This window comes from Phlebotomus papatasi, chromosome 1 (assembly GCF_024763615.1).
Source record: "Phlebotomus papatasi isolate M1 chromosome 1, Ppap_2.1, whole genome shotgun sequence".
NCBI lineage: Eukaryota > Metazoa > Arthropoda > Insecta > Diptera > Psychodidae > Phlebotomus > Phlebotomus papatasi.
In genome coordinates this window covers 72,167,778-72,188,665 of record NC_077222.1, presented here as the reverse complement: position 1 = coordinate 72,188,665, position 20,888 = coordinate 72,167,778, and the positions used below count along the sequence as shown (strand labels likewise).

At 34.3% G+C, this 20,888-nt stretch overlaps 2 protein-coding genes across 3 annotated transcripts; one reads left to right on the top strand and one right to left on the bottom strand.

Moving 5' to 3' along the window:
* The first annotated feature begins 875 nt into the window (after nucleotides 1-875).
* LOC129801046 (Golgi integral membrane protein 4-like) lies at nucleotides 876-7,419 on the top strand. 2 transcript variants are annotated; one of them, XM_055845813.1, is made up of 4 exons: nucleotides 908-1,199; nucleotides 1,263-1,579; nucleotides 5,364-5,594; nucleotides 5,703-7,419. In XM_055845813.1, the coding sequence occupies exons 1-4, from the start codon at nucleotides 1,013-1,015 to the stop codon at nucleotides 6,516-6,518; spliced, it is 1,551 nt and encodes a 516-aa protein (XP_055701788.1). In that variant the 5' UTR covers nucleotides 908-1,012; the 3' UTR covers nucleotides 6,519-7,419. The 2 variants fall into 2 exon arrangements, with proteins under 2 accessions (XP_055701782.1, XP_055701788.1); XM_055845807.1 differs by having other exon boundaries at nucleotides 876-1,199; nucleotides 5,364-7,419.
* A 4,707-nt stretch (nucleotides 7,420-12,126) lies between these two features.
* LOC129800677 (protein RRP5 homolog) lies at nucleotides 12,127-20,877 on the bottom strand. Its single transcript, XM_055845260.1, has 3 exons — nucleotides 20,634-20,877; nucleotides 20,279-20,569; nucleotides 12,127-15,868 (listed from the first exon to the last, which is right to left on the bottom strand). The coding sequence occupies exons 1-3, from the start codon at nucleotides 20,715-20,717 to the stop codon at nucleotides 12,218-12,220; spliced, it is 4,026 nt and encodes a 1,341-aa protein (XP_055701235.1). The 5' UTR covers nucleotides 20,718-20,877; the 3' UTR covers nucleotides 12,127-12,217.
* Nucleotides 20,878-20,888: the final 11 nt, after the last annotated feature.

Below are 20,888 nucleotides of genomic sequence, written 5' to 3'. Positions count from 1 at the left end.
AGAAGCAAAAAAAGCGTTAGACGAAGGAGAAGAAACAAACATTAAAATAACGTTTAAAGAAAGTCATAAAATAAGAAAAGATACAATGTGGGACATATGGAAAGAAAAATGGACAGCAATAAGTGAAATTAAAGGAAAATTTAACTATGAAGTGAGAAAAGGTTTGCTAGAACCAAAACCGTGGTTTAGTGAAATAAACTTATCAACAAAAGAAATTAAAACTTTATCAAGAATCCGAACTGGACATTGCTTTGACAAAAAATTCCTCAACCTAATGAAAATAGAACAAACTAATTTATGCGAAAATTGCAATGAAGTAGAAGATATAAACCATTTAATAATCAAATGTGAAAAATATAAAACGATAAGAGATAACTATATCTCAATTAAAAAAGAAAAAGAAGACATCAAAAAAATACTAAATCCTATTAACCATAAAACCTATAAAGACATTTGTGCGTTTGTAACAAGTATCAAAGCTTCCATATAAACCAGTAAATAGTTGAACAGTTGAACAGTTAATATTCATGTGAATTCAAATGTTACCAAAAAGATCCTGATAAACTCACAAGGGTTGCTTATTTCGACTTATCCTTAGGTCTGTAGCAACCCTGTAGAAAAAGATTTACAATGATCTTTAATCCATTGGCAACACACAGAAAACATTGATTAAAAAAATATATATATATAAAATGGATATCATGGATGATATCATGATCATCAACATCAACATTATAGCAGCGAAGACACACTGAAGAATTCAACACACATCAACAATTCAACGAACTCAAGTGGCTATATGGACCTTTGCTGAGTCTGACAGCCGTACAAATTAAAAGAAGAAGAAGAAGAAGAAGAAGTGAAAGTTTATTTTAGACGAGTCGGTATTGCAGACCTCTTCTTTTCTGGACAGATCAGCTGTCAAAGGGGCAGTGGAGAAAAACATCTCATTTGGAAAATCTATTGTGCAAAAAAATCGTGATTATTGTGTAAAAACATTGTATTTTCTCAAATGATCATGACGACGTCGCGATTGGCGCGAGCTGGCCGTAGTCGCTTCTTCATTGGCGTCGGATTATTGCTGCTTATGGTTGGTTTCGTGGCTATTTTTCACAGCTCCCAGCAACAACTTGAGCAGCTCCGACAAATGGGAATCCGGTGTGAACAGCAGCACGAAGTTATCTCTGCCCAGCTACAGGGTGAGTTTATTGAAGCTATTCATGTTCTGTTTGCTGTGGTACTAATACTGAGGGTTCTTGCAGTTGAGGTAGAAAAGAGTTTTCGACTGGCAAAGTCTCTTGAGGGGGAGCGTCTGTCCCATCAACAAAACAGGGTGGAGCTGCAACAGAGAGCTCGGGAGGAAAAAGAAATCCGGGAAAAGAGTACCAAAGAGTCCAATTCTCGGTTAGCCTCAATGCAGCAACACTTCAAGCTCCTGCAGAGTCAGCATGATGACCTGCAGGAATCCTGCGCCAAATCTCATCAGAAACAGCTGGAGGAAAACAATGGACTTCAGAGAAAATTGGAAAACCTGAGGCAGGGAGAGAAACAGAAGGATAAGGAGATTGAACACTGGAAGGTAAGTTCATAACTCTTATTACGAAATTAATGATTCTGCCTAGTTTATAAAGTCTATCGCATTAATTATAATTCCCGGACATTTCTAGATATTTGATCATTCTGTGACTTACAAATTATAAAAAAGCGAAAAAAGCTAAAAATAGGTTCTTGAAAAAAACTGTTTTTTTTTCGTTTTCTCTAACGCGGGTATTCCATGAAAGAATTTCGCTAATTATAGAATTATATACACCGGTGCAGAGTATTATAGCAATAAAGTAATTTCCAAACAATTACTTAACAATTCTATCTGAAATCGTTTTTTGCCAGATAAATGCTTATACAACAAAGTTGTTTTTGATAGAAATTTTGTTAAATGCTCAGCATTTAATTTCTCTTAGCCTTTAGATATCGACAGCAAAATTATAATCTTAATAGTTAACACCGTAAATTGCGTATTTAAAGTAAGGTATTTTTTATTTAAAAAATTGAGCAGGTGTTGCATATCTTACTACTTTTAATTTTTTTCATATTTTATTTTTCTTTACTGCTGGAACTGTAACGAGAAAGCAAAGTATAGTCCCCAATTTTTTTGACTACTTAACTCTTTCGAACCCCAGTATATGCAGCAAGGCAACAAACCTTTTTCAGGATTCTTTTTGATCCTAAATATCTTAACTCAGGAATGAATCAAGGTCCTACAAAAAATATCCCAAATTTGGACATCCTTATAAGTTTGTGATCATCCACAAAATCGAATTTTTATCGATTCTAAATAGTCCAATAGAATTATTTTTTCGAGAATGACCGCATTTTCATTTGGGTATACTCAGAGTCCCAATGAGACAAAAGAGTTAATAATTTCATCATAATAATCATCATAAGTTCGTCCAGTTCGTTCATCTGCCCGTCTGTATGCTACCAAAGCTATAGACCAAACGATTAGAGATAGCGGCTTGGAACCTTATGAGACCTTCCATAATTCAACCATCGCCTTCCCCTTTAAAACCATGTTTTTTTGGGATTGTTCGAAAAGGTGTCGTGCAATTTTTACATTTTAATTCCGTTTAATAATTTCTAAAAACGAGTATTCAAGATCAAAGATTAAAAAACTCTAATGATCCTAGACACACTTATGACTTAAGCCGAGAGATGGCTTAATCCATTCAGTCTATGTACCAGAAATACTTGAGATAGAATGTTCATATTTTGGGATTCGTTTCCTACAGATTATTAGATGAATTTTTTGAAAAGAAAAATTTTTTACCTTTCATGGGGGCGCGGGGAGCCGCCCTCAAACACGCGTCTTAACGGTCGCTGAATTTAAATTCTGTGCATTAATTCATTACAAACTCTATTGCTTTTGATAGAGAAAATATCCAAGAAAACAAATTAGCAACTAAAATTCAAATTAGGAAAGAGGAAAGAGGCCAATTTTAACAAATTCGACAGAATGTCGCATTTTCCGTCCGCTATTTTGAGCAAAAATTTTGCATGACCTTCCGCGAAGCAAGAAAACAATAACAAAATGTATTCCCATCTCTGTCGGACTATTTTCCTCAAGAAATTGAAGAAGTAAAATTACTAAAAATCCATTCCCGACAGCAATTCGGATTGAAATTTCCCGCGAATAAATCATCTAAAATCACTCAATTTGCGTGTGATGTATAATACCATGGTAAGGAATGGGTTAACGTAATTATAATCAAAGTATTGATATGACTGAGCCGTTTCTCGGCTTTACCCGAGATTCTAATTACTAAAAAAAAAATAATGAAAATATAATCTGATCATCATTTTGATAATACAGTAGACTCTCACTCAATCGGCTCTTTTTCAATCGGGCGACAAATTTCGTTGACAATTTTCACGTTCAATTATGCAGCTAATTCGCTCAAATTCGCTGTAGTTCTTCCTATTTTATCGTGATTCTTTATAATTGAGCGCTTTTTGTGGAATTTACAAAGGTTTTGACGCCTAAATCTATCGATAAACCGGATGACATTTTGCCCCATATTCCCGATTGAGAGAGAGTCTACTGTACTAACGTTAAGCCGTCTCTCGGCTTAAGTCGAAAGTGTGTCGATGGCACTGCAGAGCCTACTTCCTAACCGGTTTGGAAAGTTTAGAATTGTTGTAAAGGTTTTGGGGTCCCTAACAATTCTTAATTAATCCCATTAATCCCAATTAGTCTTGAACTGGGAACGATAATCATTCGAAAGTTATATCCAAAATTTATTTGTTTTAGAAGCTATGATCAAACTGAGAAAGGCTGTATTAAATATTAACTGTATTAAATGACTGTATTAAATGCATCCTTTGAAATAGTTAATTGGTAAAAAGTAGTTGATAACTTTTAAAAATATATTTTTGTTTCTGGGATAACAATACATGTGTCAATCTGGCAGTTCGAGGAACACCGGAGATCGCTAGTACCGGTAGTACCCTTCCATTACCTTTGTATATTTTTTTAACTTTGCACAAAAATTGAATTTTCAATGAAATAATCATGCCCCTCGTAAGTTTTTACAAGCTTATCACTAGTTTATCTTTACCATAGTTCTAAATTATTTTGAATGCCTCATCATAAGTAACACTCGCTACACCAAACTCACCCAATATTTTATAGAGTTCACGTGGCTCGAATTTCAGATATAAAATTAATTAGCATTGAACAAATGAGCGATAAAAAAATAAACCTTGTCAGCAAATAATCTAATTTGAGCAGAAAACAATAAACAACTATAAGAACATCTGAATTTTGATTTTTGGAAATTTTTCAATTTTTTCTAATTTAAAATATTTGTCGTGCCAGATGCATAAGAATTGTAGAATAGAATCGTGAAAATGCATTTAAGAACCACGTTGGGTGGAATAAACCCCTTTGGCATTTCATTAATAAAGTCGCTAATTTATTCAAGACAATGAAAAAATAAGCCATTTACCTGAGAAATGATTATAATGTATTTGTGTATGGGTAACTAAATCACTAAGGGACGATGGGGCAGTTCCGAATCGCAAATTTCTTTTGCAATACTCATTTGCCAAAACGTTTATGAACATGAACTACACTCAGGCTATAAACGGTTAGTTTTTTTTTAATATTGGCTATTAAGAAATGAACAGGATATTTACCATAATTAGAATAACTAAACCAAATTTCGAACAACACGCATTTTCGTCCACTTCTTTTGTTCCTCAAATTTTCATAACATTTTTAGTATTTATTCATACTCTTAGTGATTATGGGAAAATAGAAAAAAAAATGTCGCTTCTACGAACGAGATGATGTGAAAAAGAACTTTGGAAAAATTCCCGAAGGGCAAGAAACTATGAGAATCAAGATGGCCGAAATATTACTCAAAGCTATGTCTATATTTTTGTTCATTTGAAAATGTATTAAGAAGGATTTTAGAGAAAGCAAAGACGATAGTCTATCTACAAGGTTCCACGCAACATTCCTTAAAAATAATTTGTAAAAAAAATATTAGGGCAATGTAGACATGGTTCGTACATAGTGAATCTTTAAACGGTACGAATTATCTCCTTAACCGCTAAGACTTTAGCGGTTACATGCAACGTAATGTAAGCGTAACGTAAGCGTGTAACTATGTCGAAATTTGGTACAGTTAGCAATTTTTTTTATTCCGATTTGTATTATCGGTATTTTCAAGTTACGTGTGCTTGAATCTGCCCCATTCTCCCATATAAAAGTAATAAAGTAAGAATAACCTGCCTGTAATGCAGACTATTTTTCAATTACTTTTAAAATTTAGATGTGAACATTTTTCTGCATTTACTTTTAGGTGAAGTACAAAGCTCTGGAGATTGAAAAGATCAATCTCGAGGGTACACTAAAAGCTAAGGGAATCTCCCTCAGTGACACCCCAAGTCGAATTGTTCATCTTGAGAAGGTAATAGAGCAATTTGAAGCACATTGTGCTTTCCGTCCCGATACTCCTGATCACCATGGGAGCAATTTTGTTCCTTCGGGAAAGATTCATGACAACGAAAAGAATTTCAATGCACAACTGACCGTGAGTGAAGATTTATATAAGATACCCATCAAAATTAACCGCATGTCAACTGGTGCTGGGACTGAGGGTGAACAGAGAGCTATTGTTAATTCCCTCAACACCTTTCAGATGGTACCTAAGGTCAATAATGACAAAGGTATCAATAGTGCTAATGTACTTCAGGAGCCACCAGCTCAGATGGCACAAAAGAGTTCCACTGCAACTCTAGATAGGCGTCAGTCGCCTTCATCTCCCTCCAATGTTCACGCAAATATACCCCCAATTGCTGTGATACCTACTGTAGTGTCCAGTACCAAAAAGACTCCTGATATTCTGCACAAAACAAAATCTCGTGCTGTTCCGCAGGGCGTTGTGCCCGTGCCGGAAAGTATGAAGGAACTGCTGAAGGAGGAGGAGACACAAAATGGTGAGAATTCACCAAAATCCCCGGATAGATATTCCAATGCCATCGTGGATTCGGTGCAACAGGCTCCACAGCTCAAGAAGGACGATACTCATCCGGAGGGAGAGACAAATTTCCAGAATGTCAATGAAGTGGACAATGGAGCTCATGAGGTGGATGACTTTAACATTGTCGAGGACAAGAATCATCGAGATCATCTTCAGGAAGTCTTAGATGATGAAAAACTGAATGTCAACAATGCAGCCGAGGAAGATACCAATCTCTATGACACCAATAAAATACCATTCAATCGCCAAAAACCAAATGATGATATCGATCTGGAAATTATCAACAGGCGCAATCCCCATTTGGATGCCAATGGTGAGAAGCATAAGTACTCAAATGACAAATTAATGAATGAGGAAGTGGCGGCTGATCAGGGATTTGATTTGCACATGGAAGAGCAAGTTGAGGAGGAAGATGACGATGAATATGCGAATTTAGCAGCGCGCCGTCAACAGGGACAGGTTGTGCGAAATTAATCAACGATTTTTCCCCTTCTTTCTTCCCTATCCCACCTCAACTCATCACCCTTTTACTTCACCATTTTTACTCATCTTTGGCGGCATTTATACATTAAGGTAAGAAAATATAATGAATCATAAAATGATTTTCTCATTGACAAATTTCACAAAGTATTTGCCAGGAGACTGTTGGTAAATTTTAAATATTTTCTCCACTCCCATTTCCACAATTATAAACATTTTTTTCCGTAGAATTGGGGGTGTGGAGTAGGATGGCATTTATATTGTGAGATAATTGCCACATAAAAAAAAATATCCCCAATAACTAAATATTTACCAAAATGATCTAAATATAGGAAAATAATAAGAAAATTTTCAAGTCTCAGTAGAATCATTGTAACGGGAAAAAAGTTACTCAACTCTCATTTACAAGAATTTTCTTTTTCTTTTTAATTCTGCAATATTTTTGATTAGGATTTCTTTAGCAGAAAGAAAAGTATATTTTTGTAGGATATTTAGAAAAATTTGGTGCGCATTTTAAAGAATATCCAATAAAGAAAAACATATTTTAAATTCAGAATAGCAATTACAGATAAAGTGTACCAAATTCCGGCCAGCTTGCAATTCCGGCCATATTTTTTGTTCCTCAAAATTCCATGAATTCTTAGTTTTTGCATACTTTAGAGATTATACAATGCAAACAAAAACAAAAAACATCGCTTCAATGAGCAAGATGATCTGAAAAAGGTATTGAAAGAATTCCGGAAGGGCAAGGAACTATGAGAATGAAGGTGGCCGGAATAGGCCACCAATGCTATCTCTTTTAAAATGTATTCAGAATGATTTTAGAGAAAAAAGGACGATTTATCTACAAGGTTCCAAGCAACACTCCTTACAAAAAGTAAGAAAAAAAAACAAATTGTATTAAAAATATTACATTTCAAACTAGAGACTTTGGCGCTTGCATGCAACTATGCCGAAATTTGGAACACTTACCTTACGCAATGTCGTTTTTAATTGCAAAGAGATTGAGGTTTTAAAGTTCAACAGAGGCATCAATTTTTTTTTATTAATAACTTTCAACAGGGCCATAAACATATCATAAATCTTATATCTAGATTTTAGAATAATTTTTCCTGTTTCCGAGATAAAAACATTTAGAATTGTTTTACAGCCATGTAATAGTGCAAATAGAAGAAAAAATTCTAAAGGGGTAAGTCATTACTAGAGACACAGACATTACATTCTTCTGGCAATAATAAACCAAGGATAAATCCAGATAAACATAGGGTAGCTGAGTTATTTTACAAGAATTCCAAGTTATAAGTACTCCGAGGTCGCTTGTAAATAATCTTAACTACTATAGACTTATCTGGACTTATTACGGTTATTATCCTTTTTAAATAGTTCGAGTACAGAGCACCAAAAAGAAGAAATATTGATAGAAATCAATTAATTATAAACAGCAAAGGCAGAGTCCAGTTTTTCGGTATAATTGAGGTCAGGGTACCGTGAAAAGGGGTACAACATATCGCTAAAAAGGCCTCAGTCTCCAGATATAACACAGGGAAAACCGGCCTAGAATTAGCCAGCAAATAATTCTTTTTCTTTCCGTATTACCCCTATTTGTGAAAAAATTGAATCAGACTGAAAAATATTTTATTGAATAGGGAGAATAAATAGTGATCTGCTCGATCAGCTCAATAGGGTATGGGCTCAGAATTTTGGACAGTTTCTAAATTTGGACACTTTGAAGATAAAAATAGACACTAAGAATAAATTGATTAAAATAATGGATTTTTATTCCAATATTTGATGAATAATGAATTCTATCTAAAAATTTGTTCTTTTTAGAAGATTTTAACACTAAATAAGTTAAATTTTGAATATGATTCGAGTTAAAATTGTTTTGTTAAAAATTCAGTGTGAGCAATTGCTTTCGAGAAATATGACAGAACTTCGTGTTTACTTCAGTCTTATTTAGCTGTGGTGAAGTACAGTAGACTCTCGCTCAATCGGCTCTTTTTCAATCTGGTGAAAAATTTTATTGACAATTTTCACGTTTGATTTTGAAGCAAATTTGCTCAATTTCGCTGTAGTTCCTCTTGTTTTATCGTGGTTCATTATAATTGAGCGCTTTTTGTGGAGTTTACAATGACTTTGACGCCCAAATCACTCGAAAGTTGGGTAACATTTTGCCCCATATGCCCGATTGAGAGAGAGTCTACTGTACTAACAATCTTTCCTGGCTGTTTTTCAGTAATATTATTAAACATTTATTGAATATTGTGTTGATTCACATTAATATTATTTTGGGCTTCTTGTGACATTCCATGGTTTGCTTATATGAACAGGAAGAGGACTTAGTAAGATTGGTTCTTAAAATAGAGAACAATGGGCATCCTATTGAGGCGCATTAGCATTAGCTGACCAAATATACAGCCAAGCTGTTTAAATTAACAACCAAGTTGTCCAAAATTTGAGCCAAATTCACCTCTACATATCAATTCATTTTTAAACGTATTAAGACTAATTTTAGTAAAAATAAAGACAATAAACAGCTTGCCAAGTTTGTAAACAACCCTTCTAAAAAGAGAGTAACAAAAAAATCCAATTAGTATTGAAAATATTGCACTTCAAACTTGCAACATTGATGCTTATAAGCACCCTGTCCAAAATTACGAGCCCTTACCCTATTTCTTCTAAAATAAAATTATAACACCATGTTGTCAACTAAATTTTTAGACATTTTTCTCAATTAGAGATGGAAAATTTCTACAGAAATACAAAAACTACTTTATCTTAAGTATCGGTATTTCCTAGCTACATATTTTTGCCACCTCTCTGGCAACTCATAAATGCCTCGACTCAATTCAATTTAGGATATATGTGACGATTATGTGTCGTTAGTAGCATGACTTAAGCGGTATTCAGACTAGAGGTTTAGCCCAGTTTTCGCAGGTCTCAAAATCCTAAATAGCGAGCAATTTTATTGCTTTTTGAGAGCCTAATGGATCATTTGTCTTTAATAATCCAATCCTAAGTTAAATTTTTGCAAAAAATTGTGATTGATAAGAAATTAGAACAGTTAAGCCTTAGGTCTGAAGCCGGTATTATATCTGATGTCTAAAAAAATAATTGATGACTTAGCATATACCTGGCTAATTCTGCCTGGTTTCTTCTACAAAAATTTCATAGAAATCCGTTCATGAATAACGAAGATACAGATCGATCATATTATATTTTTTTCTAGCTTATATAAGGGTATATCATATCAATGGAGGAGTGCGACATACCATTGGAAAGGTCTTAGTTCTAAATACAACATAAGTACAATTTTATCAAAATCGGAAATGAAGATTTCAATATATTCGACTTCGAATTTTTGGTAATTGTTTTTTTCATCTAACCGCTTCTAAATCATCATCCCTAATTAAATTTTAGCAATTAGGACCAGGGGGTGAATTCTGAAATTCGTGATTTTTTCACGTGATAAATACATAGCTCTTAGATCGCCTTTTGTAAGTATTTCGTGAGCTTTCCATACAAAGTATCATGTGAAACAGTCATCGTATCCCAGAATATACATAATAATTTTTGTTGAATTCTTTTGAAACACTTAAATAAGACGATCTCAGATCAGTGAATTTATCACGTGATAAACTCACAATCTCAGAATTCATTCTAAGAGCTAGAGCCATGAGTTATTTTAAGATTAATTTACTGCTACTTATCGCTCGGGTCAACAGAGTGGGTCTAAATCAAGTTTTTTTTTGTCAGAAAGATTTTAGACCCAGCTACAACACAGACCTAAGAGCCTAATGTAGCACTAACCTAAAAAATCCCCACATTTCCCCTATTCAACTTGTGAATAGATATGAATCCTGTGCTCCCTCTATCGCTCTTTGTGCTCTGTAGGCCAAGTGAATGTGCTATTGTGGAAAACAGTTCGCACAGGTATTTTTAAAAGTCTTAAAAATCCAAGCCTCTGTGAGACTAGGCAGAGTAGTGCCAATCGTTGATAAAATCGGGTGTTCTTCTCAGGAGTTCAGGCCCTGTCCACAATTTCCATCCAATATTAACAGCGAATAAGCAATTCCTCGGAATTAAGCGGTTCTCGATTCTGAATTACGATAATCCAAAAATGTCAACTACGGTTCGTTGAAGGGGCGTGGCTTAAAAAATATCTGTATCAAAACTGACTTATGAGCTAGTAAAAAATGGAAAGTTACAAAGATTTCTACTATTCGCCAGAAGACATTCCATGTTTCTGTGGAATAAAAATATTCTACAGTAGACTCTTTCTCAATCGGGTATATGGGGCAAAATGTCACCCAAATTATTGAGAGATTTGGGCATCAAAATCATTGTAAATTCCACAAAAAGCGCTCAAATATAAAGAATCACCACTGAGAAAAAAAAGAGGGTGCGATTAACTTTTTTTCCTCATAACTTTAACACTTTTTAGGTGTAAATATACATCAACATTTTTTAATGTTAATTTTACACCTTTTTAACATGAAAAAAGATAACTTTAGCCCCCAATACACCTAAAAAGGATAACATTTACACCGATTTCGGATAAATACTGCACGGTAAAATTAAATTTCCGGAATGTTATTTTAACTTTTTCGGATTTCTCTCAGTGACGATAAAACAAGAGGAACTACAGTAAATTTGAACAAATTTGTTTTAATATCAAACGTGAAAATTGTCAACAAAATTTTGCGCCCGATTGAACGAGAGTCTACTGTATTATATTGGCTTACCCCTCGGCTAAACCTCTTGAAACTTTAAACCTCATCTCTTTGCACAAAACGATGCCTAAATTATAATTGTAATCATTGTTTTTTTTTAACAAATATTTTTGTGAAGTTATGAGAATTAGTGCATTGACAGTAAAATGCTCACCGTATTTCGTTAATTTACGCATTTTCATTGCAATTCTTATGCAAATTCTCTATTACCGTATTACCTTATCTCATACTCGGTGGCACTAGGTGAAAATAATATAAGAAAATTGAAGAATTAAAATGAAAATTCGATAAACGGTGAGCAAAAAAAAACTGTAAGAGAAATTATTCGTAGTTTTTTGCTCACAGTTTATCGCATTTTCGTTTTATTTTTTCAATTTTATTATATTATTTTCGCCTAGTGCCACCGAGTATGAGATAAGGTAATACAGTAATCGAGAATTTGCAAACGGCGAGCATTTTATTGTCAATGTGATTCTGCCCTTAATTAATCTTTTTTGGGTTGAGTTTAATTACTTTTAGTATGGACAAGCGCATGTTTTTTTTTTTGTAAATAGATTACGTAAATAAATGTAACGTAAATTTTGGCCAAATTTGAGCATTATACTGCTGTAAGATTTTGGTCAATCTCTCTGACAGACAATTTCCGATCTGCAAAATATTCCCGTCCTTATTTAGACTCTTTATTTTAGTAAAAGAAAAAAAAATACGTAGTCTTTCACCTTTTTTTGGAAGGTAGTGATGCATAATCTCATTTATATTGTGAGTAAATGATAAGATTTGACGATAAAAAAAGGAACACCACATATTTTGAGTTTGTAATCAATTTATAAAGAGGAAGGATTGTAATTTTTAATTGTGATATGAGCTTATTCAATCAAGTGGCAAATTTTATTTAACGAAATGAAAAAAAAAATTAAGATTAATTTTGATGGAAAATACATTGTAGCATTTAAGGTGAACTTACGTTTTAATATAATTTTGTACAAATTCCTCAGCCATGCTTTTTATTTTTTCTACACTCTGCTCATCTCCGTATTTCTCCTCAAATTCCTGATACTTCTTGAAGATGGTTCGCATCTTCTTCAGCGGTAGCTTTTGCAGGATAGCACGATCGAGAATCTGCCTTGCTAGATCCTGGCGAGAATCTTTCACTAGCATATCCACGTATATTGACCAAATGTCAACGCGTTTGGGATAGGATGTTACAATTTGCTCCAGGAGAGCATGAGCTGTCTCTTTTTCGCCAAATTTATTGTGCAACTTGGCAAAATTGCTGATGATGAAGATGTGATCTTTCTGTGGAAGAGCTGCAATGGCTCTGTGCATCATCTGCTTGGCTTCATTTGTGAGGCCAACTTTGAAGAAAGCCTCACCAATTTTAGACCACATTTCTGCATTTGTCTTGAATTTCTTGACACAAATGGATATTTTGGCTCGCAACTCCTCGATCTTTCGCACATCTGCCAGGATTTCTATAGTCCTCATCATGATCTTAAATTGATCATTGACTTCTAGTGATTCACTGAGAACTGTCTCGAAGGAATCTTTTGAACCAAAACGCAATTCGAGATTCAGCAGAGCCACCCAGATATTTATCAATTCATCCTGTTCACGATAGGTGATACTTTTTATTGCTCTTCTCGCTACACTCCGAGCCTTGTCCACTTCTGTCGCCTGCAGATAGTACACCATGTATTTGATCCAGATGAAGCTGTTGTTTGGCGTTGTGAGGACCAGACGTTCAAAATCATCCGTATTCTGAGGATCACTGATCCCATCTGCGAGACTCTCTTCTCGATCCCGAATTCTAGCTTCATGCATTTTAGCGTGCTCTAGGCGTTCCCTTGCTGTCAGTTTCTTCTTCTTTGCCGGTGTCTCGGATTCCGAACCTTCCGACTCGGCGTCGCTTTCGTCTTTAGCTACACCCGGCAACCAGGAAAAATCCGTATTCCAGAAATTGGAAGATAATCCTGCTAATGGAGCCACTTCTTGCTTATCAATGTCCATTTCTTCATCTTCTTCCTCTTCAGAATCCATCTCTTCATCTTCTTCCTCTTCAGAATCCATCTCTTCATCTTCCGTTTTGATCTTCTTCTGAGGATTTTCCTCATGATCAGACTCACTGATTGATTCCTGCCTTCGTTTCTTAACTTCCACACTAACTTTTCGACATTCCTCAAAGATATCCCTGAACATTGCAATCACTCTTTCTCCTCTATCATTCACCAGAATAACTTCACATTCCCCCCTCCGATCGGCCAGAACAGGTCGGAAGTCATTGTAGTGCAATCTCAGTGGTACATAGACCACATGATTAGATTCCAGCAATACAAGGAAGAACTGAGAAGTCTTCAGCAAAATCTCTCCTCTTTGCTTTATGTGACTAAATTGAGGATGATCTCTATTTTCTCGCATCTCCTGGTGATTTGATTTGCCACTCAGGTAAACAGCACCTTCTGGAGATACCCAAAGCACTACGCACTTGATTCTATCTCCTACATTTGGAACATCTTCCAAGAGATCCTTGTAAATTATTCCCATTTCATTGGTTCCTTCTACTTTAACATTGACAACTTCCTCTCCAACTTCTTCAACTTCAACCGTCACCTTGTCACTTGTCTTGAATCTGGGATTCAATTTTGAGTAAATCTTGTTGATATCTCTGAAATAATTCATGACAATTGCCGTAGAAACTCCAACATTTCCATTCCAAACTTGACTTAGAAGTGCAGAACAAGTTACAATCTTTGTTTTGGGCTCCTTACTGAGAACTTTCACATAGATTATCTGCTCAGGTTGGAAGAGATCTGGCTCATCAGTTTTTTGATAGTCTTTCAGAATCATTGGATAGAAAATCTTCACAGTTTTAGTCATATCACTCAATGGCAAATGAACTTCCAAGTTATCATCATTGACAGCTTTGATGAATCCCCTCAATACCATTCCCGACATCAAAGATTTCCAAGAGGACATTTTATGCTTATTGAAGTAATCCACATCCCTCAAGCTGTATATCTCATCTGACAGCCTTACAAACTTGATTTCCTCAGAATCATGAGCTGACGAAAGCCCTGGACCAATTTCTGGGATTTCAGAGGCATAGTGATTAGAAATCCAGATATTTGCCTTTGTATCAAGAACTTCCACTTCCATTCCCGACGAATACGATCCCATAATCTTCCCACGGGCCACCTTGCCCAATTTCAGGCTATCCTCGCTGGTATCTCGGGCAAAAGTTAGATTTATATGTCTGGCAGAGACATTAGTCACCATCACCCGAACAATTTGGCCAGGCTTCATGGAATCGTAGAAAGAACGATTGACAACATCCATGCCCTTGACAACAGCTCCCAGTATCCTACTGAAGAACTGAACGAGTATCTTCTTCGCGGTCACCTCATGAATCATCCCAATATAGACTTGTCCAATTTTAATATCATCCCTATCCATCAGAATTGGAGCATTCTCCTTGAGATATTCCCGATGCGTCGTTACAACTACCGATTTGTACTGATCGTCAATGTACAAAATCCTCCCACGTACCTTACTGCCCACATTCTGTCCAGAAACTCCCCTAGACATGTGAGCCTTATTGATGAATCCATGCAACTGCCCAAATGATATTCTAACACCCTTTCCAGGGACTTTCTTTGTAATTTCCGCCTGAATGAAATCCCCAATTTTAGCATCTGCCAATGAGAAATACTTCTCCTTGATCAGATGAACTTTATCTGTACAAATGTAAAAATCATCAACTGCATTGTAATCCATCACTCTGACCACATTCAACTTATCCTGTTTGTACTTCTTATTCAGAACATCTTCATCAACATTAGCATTGATACCCATCCTCATGTGAGCATATGTAATTAATCCTTTAGCCTTGCTATTCAACTTCAGCAAAATCCCACTCTGACCCTTCCCCGCAATCTCCACATTCTCCAAAATCTTCCCAAATGGAATCCTCTTCTCCGCCACGACAAATGAATTCAGTGTCAAGTAGACAAATTTCGTCAGTGGCATTACATAGAGAATTTTTGCCTCAATTTCTGTTCCAATCTGAAAGTCTTTGATCACCTTCCCCGGCCCCAAATGAATCTGATTGATATACGCCGTATAGGTTCCATCAAAAATCTTCCCCATCAATCCATCCTTCACCACATCAACAATTATAAATTTAACTGCAATCGTTGGAAATATATAATCCAACATGGTATCTCCTTCAGCTGTTAAAATCCTCTTCTTTGGACACTCTTTGAGCTGAACTGTCGTGACAGAAGCTGTTGATGTTATTTTGTTCAAACTACAAAATACCAATTCACCAATTGCATATTTCTCATGAGCTTGCTTATTGCCCTTTGTGGAGAGAAATGCCCTTACATGAGCTATTCCCAGATCCACAATATACCCATGATCTTCAATTGATTCAATTGCACCACACATTACTAAACCCTTCTCGAGTTTTGTATGATGCAAATCACTATGAAGATCTCTGGGATTTAGAGATAATTCAATTCTTTTATCTCCCTTGGATTCATGATTGGTGAACCCCATGACTTTCACATAAACTTCATCACCTGGCTGGAACATGTCTGAGAGTGTCTTGCAATCCTGTGAAAAAGTTAAGTATACATTTTGTATTTTTTTGGTAATTTTTCTTCAAATTTTAAAAGAGAAAAAATGTAAATTAGAAGAAAGTCAATCAAAAGAACTTTTAATAATTTCATCAGAAAAGTATTACTTTTTGTAAAGTTCCAAAATTACTTTAATGATCTGACCTATCTTATTGCATATTTTAATAGCTAATCTCAAATCACACATTTCGTGAAAAAAATTAAGTCAGATTACTTTAAAGGAATATAATAAGGCCATGTAACTCCGACGATTGCATAACTCGGATGCCGCGACCGATTTAACTCCGATAAATCCACTTAAAATATAATTTATATTTTTATTTCCATAATTGAGACGCTCAGAGAAGAAGTGGACTGTTTTAATAGGGAAATGCATACAAAGGAGACCACTTCTGCTCTGAGCGTCTCAATTAATCACTGCAGTAACATAATATAACTATGGGGGGTATGCACAGTAACCAGCTTACTTATTTATAAATAAGTTACTTATTAAAATTGCCGTTGAAAGCTTAATTTCAAATTAATAAGTGTTCCTATGCACAGTACTTCACATTTTATTAATTAATAAAATTTTTGATTTTAACCCATTCCTTACTATGGTATTATACATCATACGCAAATTGAGTGATTTTAGATGATTTATTCCTGGGCAATTTTTATTCGAATTGCTGTCAGGAATGGATTTTTAGCAATTACTTGGGGAAAACAGTCCGACAGAGATGAAAATACATTTTATTATTTTTTTCTTAATTCGCGGAAGGTCATGCAACATTTTTGCTCAAAATGCCGAACGGAAAATTCGACATCCCGTCGAATTTGTTAAAATTGGCCTATTTCCTCTTTCCTGATTTGAATTCTAGTTGCAAATTCATTTTCTTGGATAGTTATTCTATCTAAACCAATAGTTTGTAATAAATTAATGCACAGAATTTAAATTCAGTGACCGTTAAGACGTTTATTTGACAGAGGCTCCCCAAGACCCCACAATAGGTAAAAAAAATTCTTTTCAAAAAAATCATCTAAAGATCTGTAGGAAACTAATCCCAAAATATCAACATTCTATCTCAAGTATTTCTGGTACATTGACTGAATGGGTTAAATCAAAAATTTTATTAATTACTAATAAAATGTGAAGTACTGTTGTGTGACATTACAATACATGTGAAGCATGCTCCTCGAGAGGAGCTTATTAGACGTATTATCGTCAAATTAAGTAGAAAAAAACATTAGGAATTGATATATTACACGAAGTAAATTACAATTTATGTTGTCTTATACAGTTTTACAAGTGATCACCTTAAAATCAAGGACAACATTTTTCATGAGAAGCTTTAAAAATTTTCATTTTTTTACAATCAAGTGAAAATAACCTGGGACTGTGAGAAAAAGGAGGCAGTGGCAATTAATTTTACATATTCCAAAGAGGTTTTAGTTTTAACAACAGTCTTGTTTTTAAACATTTAGTGAACACATAGACTTGATTTGAGAAATAATGGTCAGATTTCTTCTTATATGTTATATTTACTGTAAATTTTTATAAATTTTCGCCTCTATTTTTTTTTTTGGAGCATGAAGCACTCATTTTTATCTACCAAAGATTTAACAATTCTTTCAATTAATTTATAAATATTTTCAAATTCTGTGTTTATTCTGATCTTGCTTTATAATATTTTCTGATTATTCATTACTTTTTTTTATTAAATATTAGTGCAGAAAATTCCAGAGGGGTCATGTGTTACAAAAAACGAATACACATTTTCTTCTACAAATTAGTAACACTTTGCGAAATCCACAAAGAAAATAAATGTTCATATTACTAAGATTTTCAACATCTCACAGTAAAAAGACGTAAAATAAACCCATAAAATAATCTCTTGAATGCTTCAAAATGTACAAAATTCTTTAAATTGAAAACCTCTCAAGTTTTTCTCAGCGTTAGTCCTACCCTGTGGATAGGGGAAACCAACTGTTATTAACAGAGCTTTCGGGACGTCATTTTCTGTGTTTGTGCATAGGCTTTCCGATTAAATTATAAATAAGCCTAATAAATCAGCTGTTACTGTGCATACCAGCCTATTCGACTTTAAGAAAAACCAAAAATTATATTTTTATCGGTTTAATAAGTGGGTGAAACAAATATTTTTCAAACTCGGACCAGCTGGGTTGTGTACTAAAAATTTCATTTCCGAGAAAATCTTTCTGTTGATAGCTCGTCGCTGGAAAACATTTAGTGGTTTTTGTAGTAATTTTTTAAGCTTAAAAATGACGAATTTTTAAATTCTCATAATGATAATTAATTTTAATTATTTTTTATACTTTAATTTTTTCACTTTTGGATATGTTTTAAAAACTGTAAAGATAGAAAATTTTTTGTGGAATCTCCAAGTAGTGATCGGATTGCTTGAAAATGTAATTTTTAATGGATTTAGACAAGATTTGATTTAACTTGAAATGTAGCACAAGTGTAATACAGATTTCAAACCTAAGGTTTAGCCCAGTTCTTGATGATCTCGGAATTCAAAATAGCAACCTATTTTGATTGGTTTTTCAATGGATCGCTTGCCCATATTGCCCAATCTTAAGTAATAATTTTCCGAAAAAAATCTTGATTGATAAGAAATTAGGGAAGATAAGCCATATGGCTAAGCCTTGGGTCTGAAGCCCGTATAATGCATTTTTATTCGGTTGAATAAATTAAGCTAAGATTAAGCTTAGATTCTGAGTAAAAAGAATCAGCCTATATCACATCCAAAAAAAAGTGGTTTCTGGCAAAAGAAAAAATAATGCGATATTTGAATTCCTTGGATTGACTTTTGAAGAGGTTGTCAAAATATTTCAAGTCGCCAGATCTATCTCCTTGAGCAAAAATGATCAGAAGAATCTGTTCTCTTCTGCCCAGAATATTTCTATTTTACAATGATAAAGCAATTTTGGAAATTTACATTTGCCATCCGAAAATAGATAGATGATCTAGATCTAGACTTCTAGACCTTACTCGCATACGAATCATTTCTATTTCTTATAAAAGAATTAAATTATCAAATTAGTCCCAAGCTCTATTTCTGTAATTTTGAAGAGCAGTAAAATCTCAGTGAACCAGAAAATGACTGGTTAATTTGCTCGGAAATCGGCATATAAGAAAAATCCTAGCTCAAGAATTAATTAAACAAGACTTGGATTTTTATTAGTTCTAAATATTTTTAAATATGTTTTTCCCAAGATCTTCATATTTTTCTTTGAGAGTCCTAATCCCAATCCCAAAAGATGCGAAAGAGTTAAACGAAAAGAGTTTGAATAGCTTGCATTCCTAACATCCCTTGCATTTACAAGCACGCTTTATAATTTTAATAAAAATGATGTAGGGTAACGTGTGGTATTTCTGGACAAGGTGCTTTTCGGGACATAACATATGGGTATTTTGGGACACATCAAAAATCCTATAAATATTTGTTTTCTAATTATTTTTAAATTCTGTAAGAATTATTAAGCACTTTACGATACGTATCAGATAAACATAAAACTTCTGAAATTTTATTTAATTTAAAGCGTGAAATACGCGTGAATTGTGAGTGTCACATTTCACTTTTTGCAATACCTTAAGTGTGGTCAATTTTGCAGATGTCAACACAAACAGTATGCTTAGTTTTTTTCGATTTAAGTCACATTAAAAGTGAAATTAAAATAAAATTTTTATGAAAGAGTGTTTATAATTTTTACTTAAAGGTAAATAATCAGGCTCGGTGAAATTTATTTGCATTATCATTATAGCGATTTTTGTCTGTCCCGAAATACCCAACTGTCCCGAAATATACCACTCTTACTTTACATTTTTTGATATTTTGTATAAAAAATGATGCATTTTTCAATATTTCTCGATAAGAATCTTATTCTGGATAGCATAAGGAATTTAAGTATTTGTATCAACGAAGAAAAAAATTATTTGAGAAGTCGTTAAGCTATTTGAAACTTGAAAGTGCTAAAAAGTGTCCCGAAACACCACTCGTTACCCTACACTGAGAAAAAAAACGGGGGTGCGATTAACTTTTTTCCTCATAACTTTAATACTTTTTAGGTGTAAAAATATATCAACATTTTTAATGTTAATTTTACACATTTTTAAGGGTAAAATTAACATGAAAAAGGGTAAGTGTAACCCCTAATACACCTAAAAAGCATATTATTTACACCGATTTCGGATCAATACTGCAGGGTAAAATAAACATTTCCGGAATGTTATTTTAACTTTTTCGGATTTCTCTCAGTGTAGGTATGTAATTGATTTTTTGTAGTATACGCAAGATAAGGCCTATATAATTAATATAATTAACTACTGTACTAAGAAACTACACACCAAATCTTTGAGCTAAAAGACAATTTAACAACTTACTTGACGCTCTCCCTGGACCATCTTCTCCAAACAATCTGTATAGGGCGATGAGATGCAATTTATCGGAACCTTGCCCTGCATTCGTCCCGGCAGCGATATGAGTAAATCAGTTGAGTGGATACTCTTAATATATCCCATTAGAAGCATTCCCTCAGCGACTGTTCTCGCAGTAATCAATTCTGCCTTGCGGGACTCCAGTGATTCTTCCTGAGCCACTCCACTGTCATTTTTCTTCTTGCCGTCCTTCTTTTTGTTCTTCTTCGGGACTTTTTTCTTGGAAAACACTCCAAACTGCAACAAAATTCTCTCAATTAAGAATTTTCTGTATTATTTTGCAGAATTTGAGCATGTTTACCTGTTGTTTTGAAGTACCTTCTGCCTGAACTTTCCTGTGTTTTACTTCTCCTCCGCGAGGGAAGGTTTTTTCCACAAAAACCATTTTAAAATGAGATTATTTACAACTAATACACTTCACGAATTAATAATTTTGCCTCTTCACTTTGTTTTGTTGATAAAAATGGGATAAATCGAGCTTTTTATAAAAGAGCGGCATGTGTTGATAAAACGCACGTGTAATTTTCTCATCGAAAAACTGACATTGCACTCGTGA